This window comes from Vipera berus (genome assembly GCF_964194415.1).
Source record: "Vipera berus genome assembly, chromosome: 6".
Classification (NCBI taxonomy): domain Eukaryota; kingdom Metazoa; phylum Chordata; class Lepidosauria; order Squamata; family Viperidae; genus Vipera; species Vipera berus.
The window spans coordinates 42,974,289-42,987,661 of NC_138208.1; the positions used below are offsets into that span (position 1 = coordinate 42,974,289).

Consider the following 13,373-nt stretch of genomic DNA (forward strand, 5'->3'; position numbering starts at 1 on the left):
AAAAAAAATTCTTTCTTTCTTTTTCAACGCAGGTTACTTATCGCGGACAGGCTCTCCTAGCGTTTCCATTCTCTTGCCGGCTGTTCTCTCTCGTCATATCATCACGGAGGCAAAACGCATAAACCTCCCGGAGGTTTTCTCTTTCTTGTGTCGGTGTGATCTCCCAACGTGCACGATCCGGTTTCAGCCCAGCCGAAAGGCGCTCTGGGTTATACACTTTTCCGAGTGCCTTCTCTAACTCGGGTTGCCGCTGAACGCACCGAAGTCTGCGGAGCCCCCCACTTGCTTTGCGCTCGTAAAAGGAGCGTTCCCGCCGGCCCGCCCACCGACCCACTGCTCTCTCCTAGCATTTCAAGCGCTTCTCTTTCCACTCCCTCCACTTTTGCTCAAAAGAAAAAAGTCAGCAGCTCCATCTTCCTGCATTTCCATCCATGCGCTAAATTGTAAAAAAAAAGGGGAGATTTCCACCTCCGCCTCCTTCTGCTGCCGCCACCGGCAGCACCAGCCTCACTGGCCGGCTACTGCTGCTGCCACCGCCACCACCACCATCATCTCCCTCCTCCTCTGCTTCTCCTCCTCCTCCTCCTCCTCCCTTTCTCCTCTCCTTTTGGCAGCACCAGGACGTCCGGCGTGGTGGTGGTGGTAGGGATAGCGGCGCTGCCGGTCCTGCCGTGGGGTTGCGAGCTGACGGGGTCTCCTTTGAATCCTCCCGTTTTTCCAAGGTGCCTAGCAGAGCGCGAGCGACCCGAGAGCCTGCCGATAAGCTGAAAGGCAGCGAGGAGTCACGATGAGCACACGAGGTGACGGAGCCGGGCAGCCTTCGACTTCTTCAGCGGCTGCCAAAGAACAACCTGCCACCGCCGAACCGCCGAAGAGGGGACGAGGGAGACCCAGGAAACAGCCCCAAGTCAGTAATTTCTAAGCTAACCTAGACTAGAGCAGAGATATGTGAGAATTGGGCGCGCACGTGCCTTGCAAGCTCCTCAGCATTGGCGGTGTGTGTTGGTAGATGTAAAAGTGTTTTGGCGGCCACAACGGGTTTCTTTGCTCTCTAGCAATTGTAATGAAGCGGGTCAGAGTTGCAAATCCCACTGGCAAGGGGAAGGAGCGGTATGTGTTTGTGTGTGTGCACGCGCGCGCATGAAAGGGAGAAATGTGCGAGCGAGCGCGCGTTTGTTTCTTTTGAACTGGCGAAAACTTATCTTTGCCTTTATTGTGTGGTTTTACTCTGTAACGCGGAGCGGCTCCGGTCCCACCAACCAGCGCTCAAGGGCTAGTTTCGAGCAAAGTTTAAATCTGAGCCTGTGAGCGGACTGAAAAGAAGAATGGGAGTCAGGGCTGTCTTCGCTACGTCTCAATCTTTGTGCCATGTGTCTTCTTAGCTGGTCTCGCAGTGGCTGCTGCCGCAGTGGCTGCTGCCGCCGACTTCACCCCCTCCCATCGTGGCCGGGAGGGGGGGGGAGTCAGACTCCCCAACTGTGTGATTCAAAGGGGGAGCCATTGTTGGCTGCGTGTTTACTTTGCATTTTGTAGGATTGTTTGACTTCCTCGAGGCTTAGTCTGGTCCCCCCCCTCCCTTCCAGGAAACTGAGTACTCTGTGTGAGAAATAGTGCTTCGTGGTTTAGGGCTGGGTGAGTGCTCGTGGGACATTTGAGTCCTGGGCATTCCCTTTTTTTTCCCCACGAGGTGAAATCCATAACTACTATGTGCTACATTTGGCAAAGTAAACAGGCTACGGGGATACCCGAGTTGTCCTTCAAGTCATGTGGAGAGAGAGATTCTCTGCGGATGCAACCAATTAAGGTTGCCGTTGTAACGCTGCCTAGCAGCATGGAGAACTTTTTCTGTTGTTGTTTGGATTGGTTTCCATTTCCTCGGAGGCAGCTATTAGCAATAGGAATTGCCTACTAAGTGCATTTAAAGCTGACTTCCGCGGCATAAAAAATTTCATTCATTAGCATCAAACCACTTCCTTTAGAGCAAATCAGATGGTCGGCAAACTGATCTGAAACCTGAAATGTAAAATACCTCGAAGTGTGTGTGGGGGGTTTCCTTAAATTTGCGACGCTGTTGGGTGATCATTAGCTAGAACCTCACACTTACTCTTATTTTTCTCTTCACATCCCCAACAATAAAGCAATAAATATACGAAAGGAGGTTGTAAACAAACACACACATTCCTTGTATTATCTTTATTAAGCTATCGTGATTTCAGTGTTCCCCTCCCCCAGTCGTAGCAAAATTTACCATCACCAGTTTATTTTTAAAAGTGTGTGGTGTTGGAAGATTCTGGTTTGAAAATGGAATATTTTATGAAATACAGTGTATTCAGAAAAAAATGCTTCTCCCCCAGTCAGTGCTGAACATGATAGCTATCTGGCTTGATTTTTTAAATTTTTAAAATTATGTCAGTTACACAGCAGTACAGTGAAATTCTGTGCATGCCTGCCCAGAAGTAAGCCTCACTGAACGCTGGGTTTTAGTCCCAGGTAAGTGTGTATAGGATTACAGACTTAATTTATTTTGCAACCTAAAGAATGCAGCAGAGTTTTAAGACCCATTCACAACTGCACTTAATTAGTTGAATTTCATCCTGTAATCTAAATAAAATGTTTGATATTTGAAAGTGGATGTTTTTTTTTCTTTTAGTCTATATGATCCATTAAATAAACATTTGAATTCTGAAAAGTGGAATCCTACACATTTAAACAGTCTTCTGTTTATTATCAAACAGAAAGTATTGGGGAACAAAATATCTGAACAAAAACTGATTTTATATACTCTGAATCTCAGTCACGCTATAAACTTTAAATTGTTTTCTCATCAGGCCAAAACATGCAGACCCCACACATACTGTACAATATATAGATTCCATTAAGCTAGACAAAATGGATTGTAAACTACAGAACAAAGCAAAGCTCATTTTGGTAACTTTCATAATGAGAGGAAAAAATATGCCTTAAATGTTCTTTAAGGTTGGAATCTCAGTCTCAAGTGGTTACAAATGTATATTTAATAAGCAATTATCAGGTGAGTGGGAAGAACCTCCACTGACAAGAATGACAAAACATTATCTTATTAGGTGTATTTGGTTGGGAAAAATGTATCTGATATACTTTTTCATTGTTTTTCCATGGAGCTCAAGCTGCTAGGGAGAAACATTTTAATTAATGTAGATAAACATATACTGTTATTTCCCACGTTTAGCATTCTCTTTCACTATAAAATTGAGTCACTTGTTGACTTTAAGGTCTGTTGCTTGTATTTAGATTGGTGTTGAATTTTTTGGGACAACAGTGTGTTTTCTGTTTTTAGGAACCTACAGGAGAGCCATCTCCCAAAAGACCAAGAGGAAGACCTAAAGGAAGCAAAAACAAGAGTCCCTCTAAAGCAGCTCAGAAGGTGAGAGTAGTCCAGAACAAAAGATTTGCTTGCATTACCTCCTATTTCTTAGCTATTGTCTAAACAGTTTCACATTTAATGTTTGCACTGTGCGGGGTTTGGGCCATTTTAATAATATTTCAGGCAGGAATGTTGGAGGAGGATCTTGGACATATGAGAAGCAATCCTCCCTCACCCCCCCCTTGCATAGCTTCTACATATGTTTAGTTTACAAATTCAGGATTTCACTATATATGAACCCTGTTTACTACTGTTAAATAAAGTCTACTATTGTTAGTATCTAACATTAAATGTTCATATTCTGAAAAAATTTAATAGACTTAGGGAAATTATTACTCTAATGTTTTGTTAACTATATAGTTAAGTATAAGCTCAATAATACATTGATGGGTATCAGGATATATGTTTATACACTGATCATCATTATTATCATCCTCATCAGACATTAGGGGTTGAATACCAGACTGTCCTCTATATTCCTTGCTTGAGTTAGGAAGTATGTTTTGCGGAGGGGAGAAACATGCATTCTGAATGTTGTCAAGGGCAGGAAGCATGAATTGACTAGTTCATTGAAGTAATCCACTTTGTCTCAAAACAATTTTTTTTATTTAACAGATTCCAAACCATAATACCACATAATACCAAAAAAACCCCCTGTTTTTATTTTAAAAAATCATGGACAAATGCATAGTATAGTGGTTTGCTTTTTACAGTTTCTTTATAAGATACTGCTGACCTCAATTTTAAATAATTTTGAGACATCATGAATCATGGTAGACCAGTTGCTACCATCAGTGGTTTTCATTTACAAATACATCAGAAACAAAAACACAAATACTGTTATTGTTATACAGATGTGGTATTCTTCGAGTTAAAACTTGTCTAAGCACTTTTTTATATATGCACACCAGTTTTGATATTGTTAATAATGTTGAAATTATGAATTACCATAGCAACCTAGATAAATGCTTTTTTTAAAATTTAAGGACTGACAGTGTTTTTTTGTCTTTCTTTAATTTAGCTCCTTTGAGTTTCAGTACAGAAAACTATTTTATTCTTTTGCATTTGCCCAATCCCCTTTTTCTCCCCATTTTTGCAAATGGAATTTAAAATACCAAATATATTTCACAGGCAGATCTATTTTTAAAAAGAATATTGTAGAAACAGTGCAGACAAAAACAACAAAAATAATCTGTAATTTTAATCCCCCCTAAAAGAGAATCCAGGTAAGGTGATACGATAGGGTGATATAAAATTAAAGGTGGTACTAAGGAAATGAATAGATTTTATACTGCTAAAAGTCATAATCCCACAATCATCCAATAAAAAGGATAGAAGGCAATATAAGGCATGCAATGATTAGTCAGTGACATTTCTTGTAACAAGATGCAGTAGTGACAACTAATGGGAATAACTTTAATGAAAAATTAAATCAGTCTTCTTTATTTCTTCCCAGAATTTCATGACCATTCTCTTGTAGGCTGGTAACAAATATTCCAAAAAAACTGTTAATTTGTTTTACAGAAATCAGAGATCTCATGACAATTTCTGGAGGGTTTTCACATTCTGCTATAGGCTCTCCTTAGGTCCATAGCTGGCCACTGAGGAAACAGAAAATTGAACTATATAAGTATCTTGCTGAACCATAATATCCTTGCTGAACCATAATATCTTCAACTTATTACTGTAAAGGAGCCTGCCCATCATGGTTGTAATATGGGTCATCCACATGATCAACCCAATTTTACAACTTTTTTGTGTGATGGTTTTTAAATAAGTGAATCAGTGATTTGCTATGGGCTTGGTTTGTGAAAAACTGGAAATAAATGTCAGTTTGGGGCAAAACTGCTGTAAAATAGAGTAATGTGATCTCAGGATGCTACAAACGGTCGTAAATGTTGGCGGTCATCAAGCACCCAAAATATCACATGACTGCTGGGGGGGGGCTGGCCATCAGAACTTTGAAATCAGGTTGTAGGTATCCTGGGGAGGTCTGCCATAACTTAAACAATTAGTAACTAGTTGTAAGTCAAAACTACCTCTAGTGTGTTTGATTTTGATTCAGTGTGATATGCAAAATCACTCTCTATGATTTTGTAAACCGCTGATGACTTAGTGATATTTTTAACACCCGTATATAGTAGTTTACTCAACAAACACCAGTAATTTAAATAATAATTTAACATGATAAGTGAACCCAATTAGTGAATCTGCTATTTACTCCACATCACAAAACTTATACTTCTAGTCTTTGTAATAAGCAGTTTGTCATGTTTATAAGCAAGATTTATAAATTTAGATAATTAATCAGCTCTCAGGATAATCCTAACTATTGATTCTATTAAATTCAGTTTGCAGAACAAATAGGTTTTGGATTGTGCATATACAGTTACTCGTCCCAGCTTCTGCCAACCTAGCAGTTCGAAAACACGTAAAAATGCAAGTAGAAAAATAGGGACCACTACGGTGGGAAGGTAACAGCGTTTCCGTGCGCCTTTGGTGTCTAGTCATGCCGGCCACATGACCACGGAGACGTCCTCGGACAAGCGCTGGCTCTTCGGCTTTGAAATGGAGATGAGCACCGGCCCCTAGAGTAGGAAATGACTAGCATGCATGTGCGGGGGAACCTTTACCTTTACCTTTATGATCATTTTATAATATTAACTTGATTTATAAATAATTAGGAGTTTAGAGATATTCACAAAGGAATGGCCACACTTTTGTTCATAATTCAAAGATGTTATTCTTAAAATTATTGATTGTTTTAATAGAATAATTTTACTCTGCAGATATTACCAGTTTTGTGTTAAAAATATACCGTTTACTAGATGCTATGGTTGTTTGAAACACAGGAGTTGTATAATGGTTATCACAGAAGAGGGAGCTTTACTTTTAACTTACAGTGATTGAAAAAGATTGTGTGCAAGAAGTTGTAAGTGGATTCTGCCAAAAAATATCTAGATTTTCAAAAAACTTCTAAAATATATCTTCCAAAAAATATTCTGCAATAATTATTGAATGTACAGTAGTGACTATTGGTTACGTTTTTCTTTATGTGGGTTAAATATCTACTTAATAAAAGGACTATTTGCCTGTTTTTGAAGATCTATTTCTAAGAATGTTGAGGTGTAGATAATTAATTTTATATATGCATGGTTCTCTATCCTAATTATCCTCTATTGGGGAAATAGATTTGTTTTTATAAAAGTATATTCATATGAATTCAGTTTCTTTGCTCTAAAGGAAAAACTCTCTCTCTCTCTCTCTCTCTCTCTCTCTCTCTCTCTCTCTGTGTGTGTGTGTGTGTGTGTATGTATGTATGTATTGTTTAAATAATTTATATTGTGCCTTTCCATTGTTAAAGCAGTTAATAAAAAACAAATTTTAAAGTGTAACTGACAAATTATAAAGTATAGAAGTATACAAAGATGTATAAATCATAGAAGTGCTTTATCTTTTTGGACCTTTGAGAATTGTAACTCACTTTGGAATTTCAATGTATACAAAGTAACTGTGCACATTTGGTATATTGAATTCTTAGGAAAATATATTATTGTTAATTGTAACTGTATGCTTTTTATTGGTCTGAGTTATGGCTATTAAATAATTTTAAAACACACATATATGTTTATTTCCAACCTAGATTTGAAAGCAGGAGTTGTCACTGCTAAAATTATTTTACCATAAAAGTGGATTCTGTAGGTAATGAAATATTGCCAAAATTTATGATAAATAGGTGGGTTCTTTCTCAAAGTAAAGTAATTGAAATGTATTAGAAGATAAATGTATACTTTTAGAATTCAGACAGGCAAATAAAGAAGCTCATGATTAATTGTGAACTCTTACACTTCATAATTAAAAATCTCTCTCTCTCTCTGTATGTGTGTGTGTGTATGTCTATATGATATATATATATATATATGTGAATGATATGGATCTTTGTTATATTTTACAGAAAATTCCATTAAATCTATTGGGATTGTTCTGGAATGCTCAATGATGTATATTTTAAATTTCTTCCTGCATTTTTTTAAAGCTTACACAGCTTCTGGTAGACTTAGAAATCGGGCCTGGGAGGCATTTAAAACAAATTGAGCTTGTTAGGAAATTAGTAGTGTGAAACTTGACAATACATAAAAATGCTGCAGGATCTAATGAGTAGTTTGTTTCATGTCTGCTGCACAAATTCCAGGGAATAACCTATAAAAACAGTAATATAAAACCTACAACTAAATGAATGTATAATTAACAGAGCTTTCTAAAAGAACAGCAGCAGTATTAGCTCTTTTAAAGTTTTAAGTTCACGAAGGAATCAAATAAGAGGTAAAACAAGAAAGATGGGAAGCAGGATAGCACTGTTCTAATTCAGAGGTTTCTGTCACTGAACAAATTCTTACATTGCTGTTTAAAAATGTAGTTTTTAAATATTTGAGGAAAATTGTTTAATAGCTTCTAAAACAAGTATAGATATCTTATGAGTCATATTCTAGATTTTTAGATTTACAGTTCATATTCTTTGTGCTTGATAAAATACAGTTGATTTTTTTTAGAATGAAGATATACATTTAAGGTATTGTGTTACAAATTGTTTTTTTTGGAAGTGAGTTCTCATAATATTAACTATCAAAAATTAAAACTGTTTTGAGAAAATATGTGGAGATTACATTTGTCCATTGCCTCTGAAATGTGTATATGCCTATTATTCACTAGTCAATTAAAATAAACAGCCTAAACTGTGAATATCACCAGCATATTATTTGTCTTTTCCATTCTTCAGACAGTATCATCCACACTACCCACAATGAGACAGTGAAGAAGAAGCCTAATTTGCAAGCATAGATCACATCTGTATGTAGACTGCCATTTATTTATACTTGGGCCAGGAAAAGAAACCAATCCCCTCTTTTCTGGTTAAATTTACAAACATATGAGTGAAGGAAGATGCAGGGTTTTAGCTGCTCTAGCTATTTTTTTTATTTAGAACAATGATTTCTTTCCCCCATAATAAAACACTTCTAGAGCTGCTTTTGTTAGCATGTTTCCTTTACTTCCAAATGTGTCTGTAATTTATGGCTTATGCCAGGATAAATCTTAAGGTACTATACAGATACTAATTCTTCCTCTGTTAGTTACTAAACAATACTTAATCTTGATATGCCCTTAAAAATGACATCGTACCATAGCTATGACCATGCTGGTAAATAGAAAATGATGGGGCCATAGAGTTTGGCACATAGTAAAACAAGAAATAAGTTTAGGTTGACTTGTGCATAGTTCATAACCATATTCACATACTGGTGATAGTTATTAAAAGCAATCAGAAATGTAATCTTATAAAGAAAGCAAACCATGTCTGTTAAAGCAGTGATTTGATTACTTTAGCATGTGCTAATTTGTATGAAACCATGCAGGCAGCATTCAGTCTGTTCCAGTTTGACTGTGATTGGTAGTCTTTTGGTAGTGCTATTGTGTAAATCTTAGTACCGTGTTTTCCCGAAAGTAAAGCCTACCCCGAAAATAAGCCCTAGCTTGATTTTTGAGGGTGGGCCTAATATAAGCTCTACCTCCAAAATAAGCCCTAGTTTTGGGGCAAGGCACACACCTAAAAATCAAGCTAGGGCAGGGGTAGGGGTGTGGATCTGCCCCATGCGCCCCACACCCATTTACCTGGCAGCCAGGCCTCTCCTTGCTGGCCTACTTCTTCTGCGGCATCTTCTGCAGCCAGGCCTGCATTTCACAGTCACAGGCCTTTCCAGAAGACCTGTGCAGCCAAGAACCGAGCTATGGATTCAATCCATAGATAGCTTGGTTCTGCAAGACCTCTGCGGCTGAGGACTGAGCTATGGATTGAATCCATAGCTTGGTTCTTGGCTGCAGAGGTCTTGCAGAACCGAGCTATGAATTGAATCCATAGCTCAGTGTTCGGCTGCAGAGGCCTTCCAGAAAGGCCTGACTGCAAAATGCAGGCCGGAATGCAGCTGGAGAATGAAGCTGCTCCTTTGGCCCCAGAAGAACTGGACCTGCTCGGCAGGGCTGTCGGTGCCAGAGGTGAGTAAGACATCCCCCGAAAATGAAACCAGGTGCCTCTTTCGGAGGCAAATAAAATAATAAGACCCAGTCTTATTTTCAGGGAAACACGGTAACTTAAATATAGGCTTATGAGGAAGAGGCAGATTTTATTTTTATAGACAGAATACAGTATATTCTTTACCATGATTCTGAAACTTGAAGCTGGATGCCAGTGGAACTGACACATGCAAAATATTTTCATGTGGTCATCCTACTGCCTAGAGTGTAGTGGAGAATTTAAAATGTTAAACTTGGTGGTAAATGGTAAATGCATTATTCTGCCAAATGTTATAGTATAAGTTACTGATATGTGATGATTGCAGACTCTGGAATCATGTCATTTTTAGTATTCTGTCCATCTGAACATGTCTAAATGATAGCAGTCATTTTCTTCAGCTATTTAGACTAAATCTTTGTAGAATTATGAACTGATTAAAAGAACATCAATCAGATCTTGTTTGCTTTCAAAAGAAAAACGTAGGTAAACGGTTTAACTAATTAAGATTTTTTTCCTCTTTCTGCTGTTAATGGGAAAGTATGTTACATATTGAATGAAGTCAGGCTTCATCTAGTTCACCCATATGTGAGGATGTAACTCACCTTATCAGGATGTTAAGAGAACAGAAGATACAGTGAATTGATTATGCAGGTATACCATAAATCATGGTTACTGTGTGACTAAACCTCTGATGAAGACGTAAATCTTAATATCTGAAAAGTGATTCATGAAGCTATAAGTTTTAAAATTTGAGACATTGAATATGATTGAAGAAGTGTTGATAGTCTAAGTTTAATACATTTGCAATGAAAAAATAGAATTTTTGATACAGATAATCCTCAATTTACAATACTTCATTTAGTGACCTTTCAAAATTACAACAGCACTGAAAAAGTGACTTATGACCATTTTTCACACTTACGACTGTTGCAGCATCCCCATGATTCACATGATCAGAATTCAGACACTTGGCAACTGACTTATATTTATGATGGTTGCAGTGTCCCGGGGTCACATGATCCTCTCTTGCAACCTTCTGACAAAGTCAATGGGGAAGCCAAATTCACTTAACAATTGTGTTACTAGCTAAACAACTGCAATAATTCACTTAACAACTGTTGCAAGTAAGGTTGTGAAATGGGGCAAAACTCACTTAGCAACTGTCTTACTTCCAAACAAATTTTGTATTCAATTGCGGTTGCAATTCGAGGACGATCTGTATTTTGCTAGTGAAATGTCTTCTGTTATACTTCAGTGGGCTTTAGCTACATGAACTTTCTGAAATGCTTTCTTTCTTGTATCTATTTTTGATTTTAAACTACATCCTTGGTAGGGGATGGCAAAAAAAATCCTTGAAATTACACAGTTTTATGTTTGGCAATATTGGGGAAGAGGTGCAGCAATAGGTGCAGGCTTTTTGTTCAAAGAGGTTTGAAATTTGGAGCATGCTGAGGTTGCCTTGAGGTTTCCCCTGTGAAACTTTGTTGTAAGATCCTACTTGAGAGAATTGAGAAAGAACTTAATGAATACCTTTGCCTGACTAATTGTTTTGAACTCATCCTCATTCTTCTTATACAGTTATATCAGTTAGTTGTATAATAATGCTACTACTGAGGAATATACATATAGTTTCAGGAACATTTATTTGGATGCTTGTTGTTCTTACTTTAATGTACCTTTAAGAATGTTTGCATTGACTATGGTCAGTTGGGAATAAAGTTCAATGAATTCATTGGGCCTTACTTTCAGGTAACACCAATAGGATTGCTGGAAAGATATTATCACTTTGTTGTGAAATCTTTGTCCCCTCTTTCCTCTTTTTTTGAACTGGAACGTATCATTATCTTTCTTATCCCTCTGAATAAAGTCTAATCTGAAAACTACATCCTGTAATCAAAAGAGTTTTCCACCAAGAGACTATTCAGTGGTAGGAAATTGCTGTTATGATTATTTTAGGGGAAACATTCCACTATGACCAAATTCTCCCTGTCTTTTTAGATACCTTTATTTTTCAATCATGATACTATTACAGTCATTTGTTTTAAATACTAGTTAGGGCGAAGCTCCAAAGATTTCTAAAGTCCATCTTGACAGATGACAGATGAATACATTATATTTGAAGAACTGTTTTGACTATTAAAGGAGAGTCTCAGGAATTTGTGCAAAAGGATAACACAATTATCACTCTGGAAAAGATATGCATTACAGTAACTGTTTTTTAAAAACATGCATTCTCAACAGAAACTTTTTTTACTTACATGAAAATATGAGAGGATTGGGTCAGGTAAATTATCTGATTTGAAATAACCAGTGCTTTTTTTGTATGACACATGTCATACAACCCGCCTTGTCTACCCTACAAGGTTCCATCCCAAAAAGGTGCCGGAACTCCGTTCTGGACGTTCTGTGACAAAAAAAGCCCTGGAAATAACATTTTTAGATACAGTACTTTAAATGTTTTTAGAATATCTGTACTGCAGTGAATTAAATTAATTCAGTATATCCAGTTGCTGACCTGAAGTGAGGTTGTAATGTTTTAGTTTCCACTTGTGTAAATCAGAAGTGTTTGTATTCGGTTTTTTTAACTTCAGTATTTTTTACAATAACATAATGCAATGCAACTGTTAGATTTGTTATTTGCACTCCTTTTCTCTCAAAGATGCATGGCTTCACAAAGCAGTCTTGGACTGATATAGAGTCTATTCTTGCTTGTGTTTCTTTCCACAGCTTTTCATTGGAGAATAAATAATAACTTTTTCTTCACTGAAAACAGCAAGTGGTTTGAATATTTCTTTTTTAATTTCAAAGGACTAATTATTTCAGGATTTTCCCTGTAAGGCCACCATCTTCCCATTTACAGAAAATAAACTTTTTTTAATAAACAGCACATAGTTTTCATAAACACCTTAAATATCTGTCAAGCCTAACCTTATTGTACAAGTAAATCAGTGTTGGCAAATAGTAATTTAGGAGTTATGAAATTGTACTGAAATGGATAGTCAAGGATTGGCTATCAAATGTGGACTGCTAAAATCCAGTTGATCATTAGATGGGAACAGTGTTTTCTTTTTCTCTTTGCTACCATTTACAGATCTTTCAGATTTTTGAAATTATCTTCTAGGACAGCCTACACATATTTTTCCATATTATAGAGAAGGGAGTAAAAGATAGTAATTAAGATTTTGAATAGAAATTGAGATGTATCTTAAAAATGCTTTCAGGATCAATCTACCTAGCTTGATTCTAGATGTCATGTCTAGAAAATTGGACTAATAGTGAAAAAGGAGTGATTGCTGAAATATTTTTAAGCAATAATCACTGAGTGTTATGTGGTAAATTGTTAATACAGATATGTTTCCTTATGCAGGTTGTTTGAGCATGGTATCTTAAGAAAATGGCATTTATACTATGAAGTGCTATTTATAATTGAACATGAAGATTTTATGAAAACATTTTAAATGACATTTTATCCTCTAATTTTGTGCTGTTATATTTTCATATGTTTCTTCCTTATAACGGAATATGGATATTTATCTATATTTATAGTATCAAGGAACTGTAGAAAACTGCTGCAGTATTTTCAAATGTTGTATCAAAATTCCTTTTACAAGGCATAGGCTTAGACAAAGATTTTCAGTAGAAACTGAAAGAATGGAGTGTTAAAGTACTAAAAGCAAAACAGATAAATAGGCATACTATTAATTACAGAATATAGGCACTACTGGGATTACATTTTATTTTATTTTACTTCTATAGCCTCTTATCTCAACCAATGACTCTGTGCTACTTAAAGTTCTAAAAATATAAAAACAATAAAACATTTAAACAATAAAAACACTGAAAATAAATATATAGAGCAGCCAAGATACCGTATATACTTGAGTATAAGCCGAATTTTTCAGC

At 36.7% G+C, this 13,373-nt stretch overlaps 1 protein-coding gene across 1 annotated transcript in view; it reads left to right on the plus strand.

Annotated features, from left to right (window-relative positions):
* Positions 1 to 787: 787 nt before the first annotated feature.
* HMGA2 (high mobility group AT-hook 2) overlaps positions 788 to 13,373 on the plus strand; it is a gene marked incomplete at both ends in the record, with an annotated part of 216,969 nt that continues 204,383 nt past the window's right edge. Inside the window, 2 exons of the mRNA XM_081331973.1 lie at positions 788 to 907; positions 3,317 to 3,403. Coding sequence (XP_081188099.1) covers positions 788 to 907; positions 3,317 to 3,403 — 207 coding nt within the window. The remainder of the gene's footprint in view (positions 908 to 3,316; positions 3,404 to 13,373) is intronic.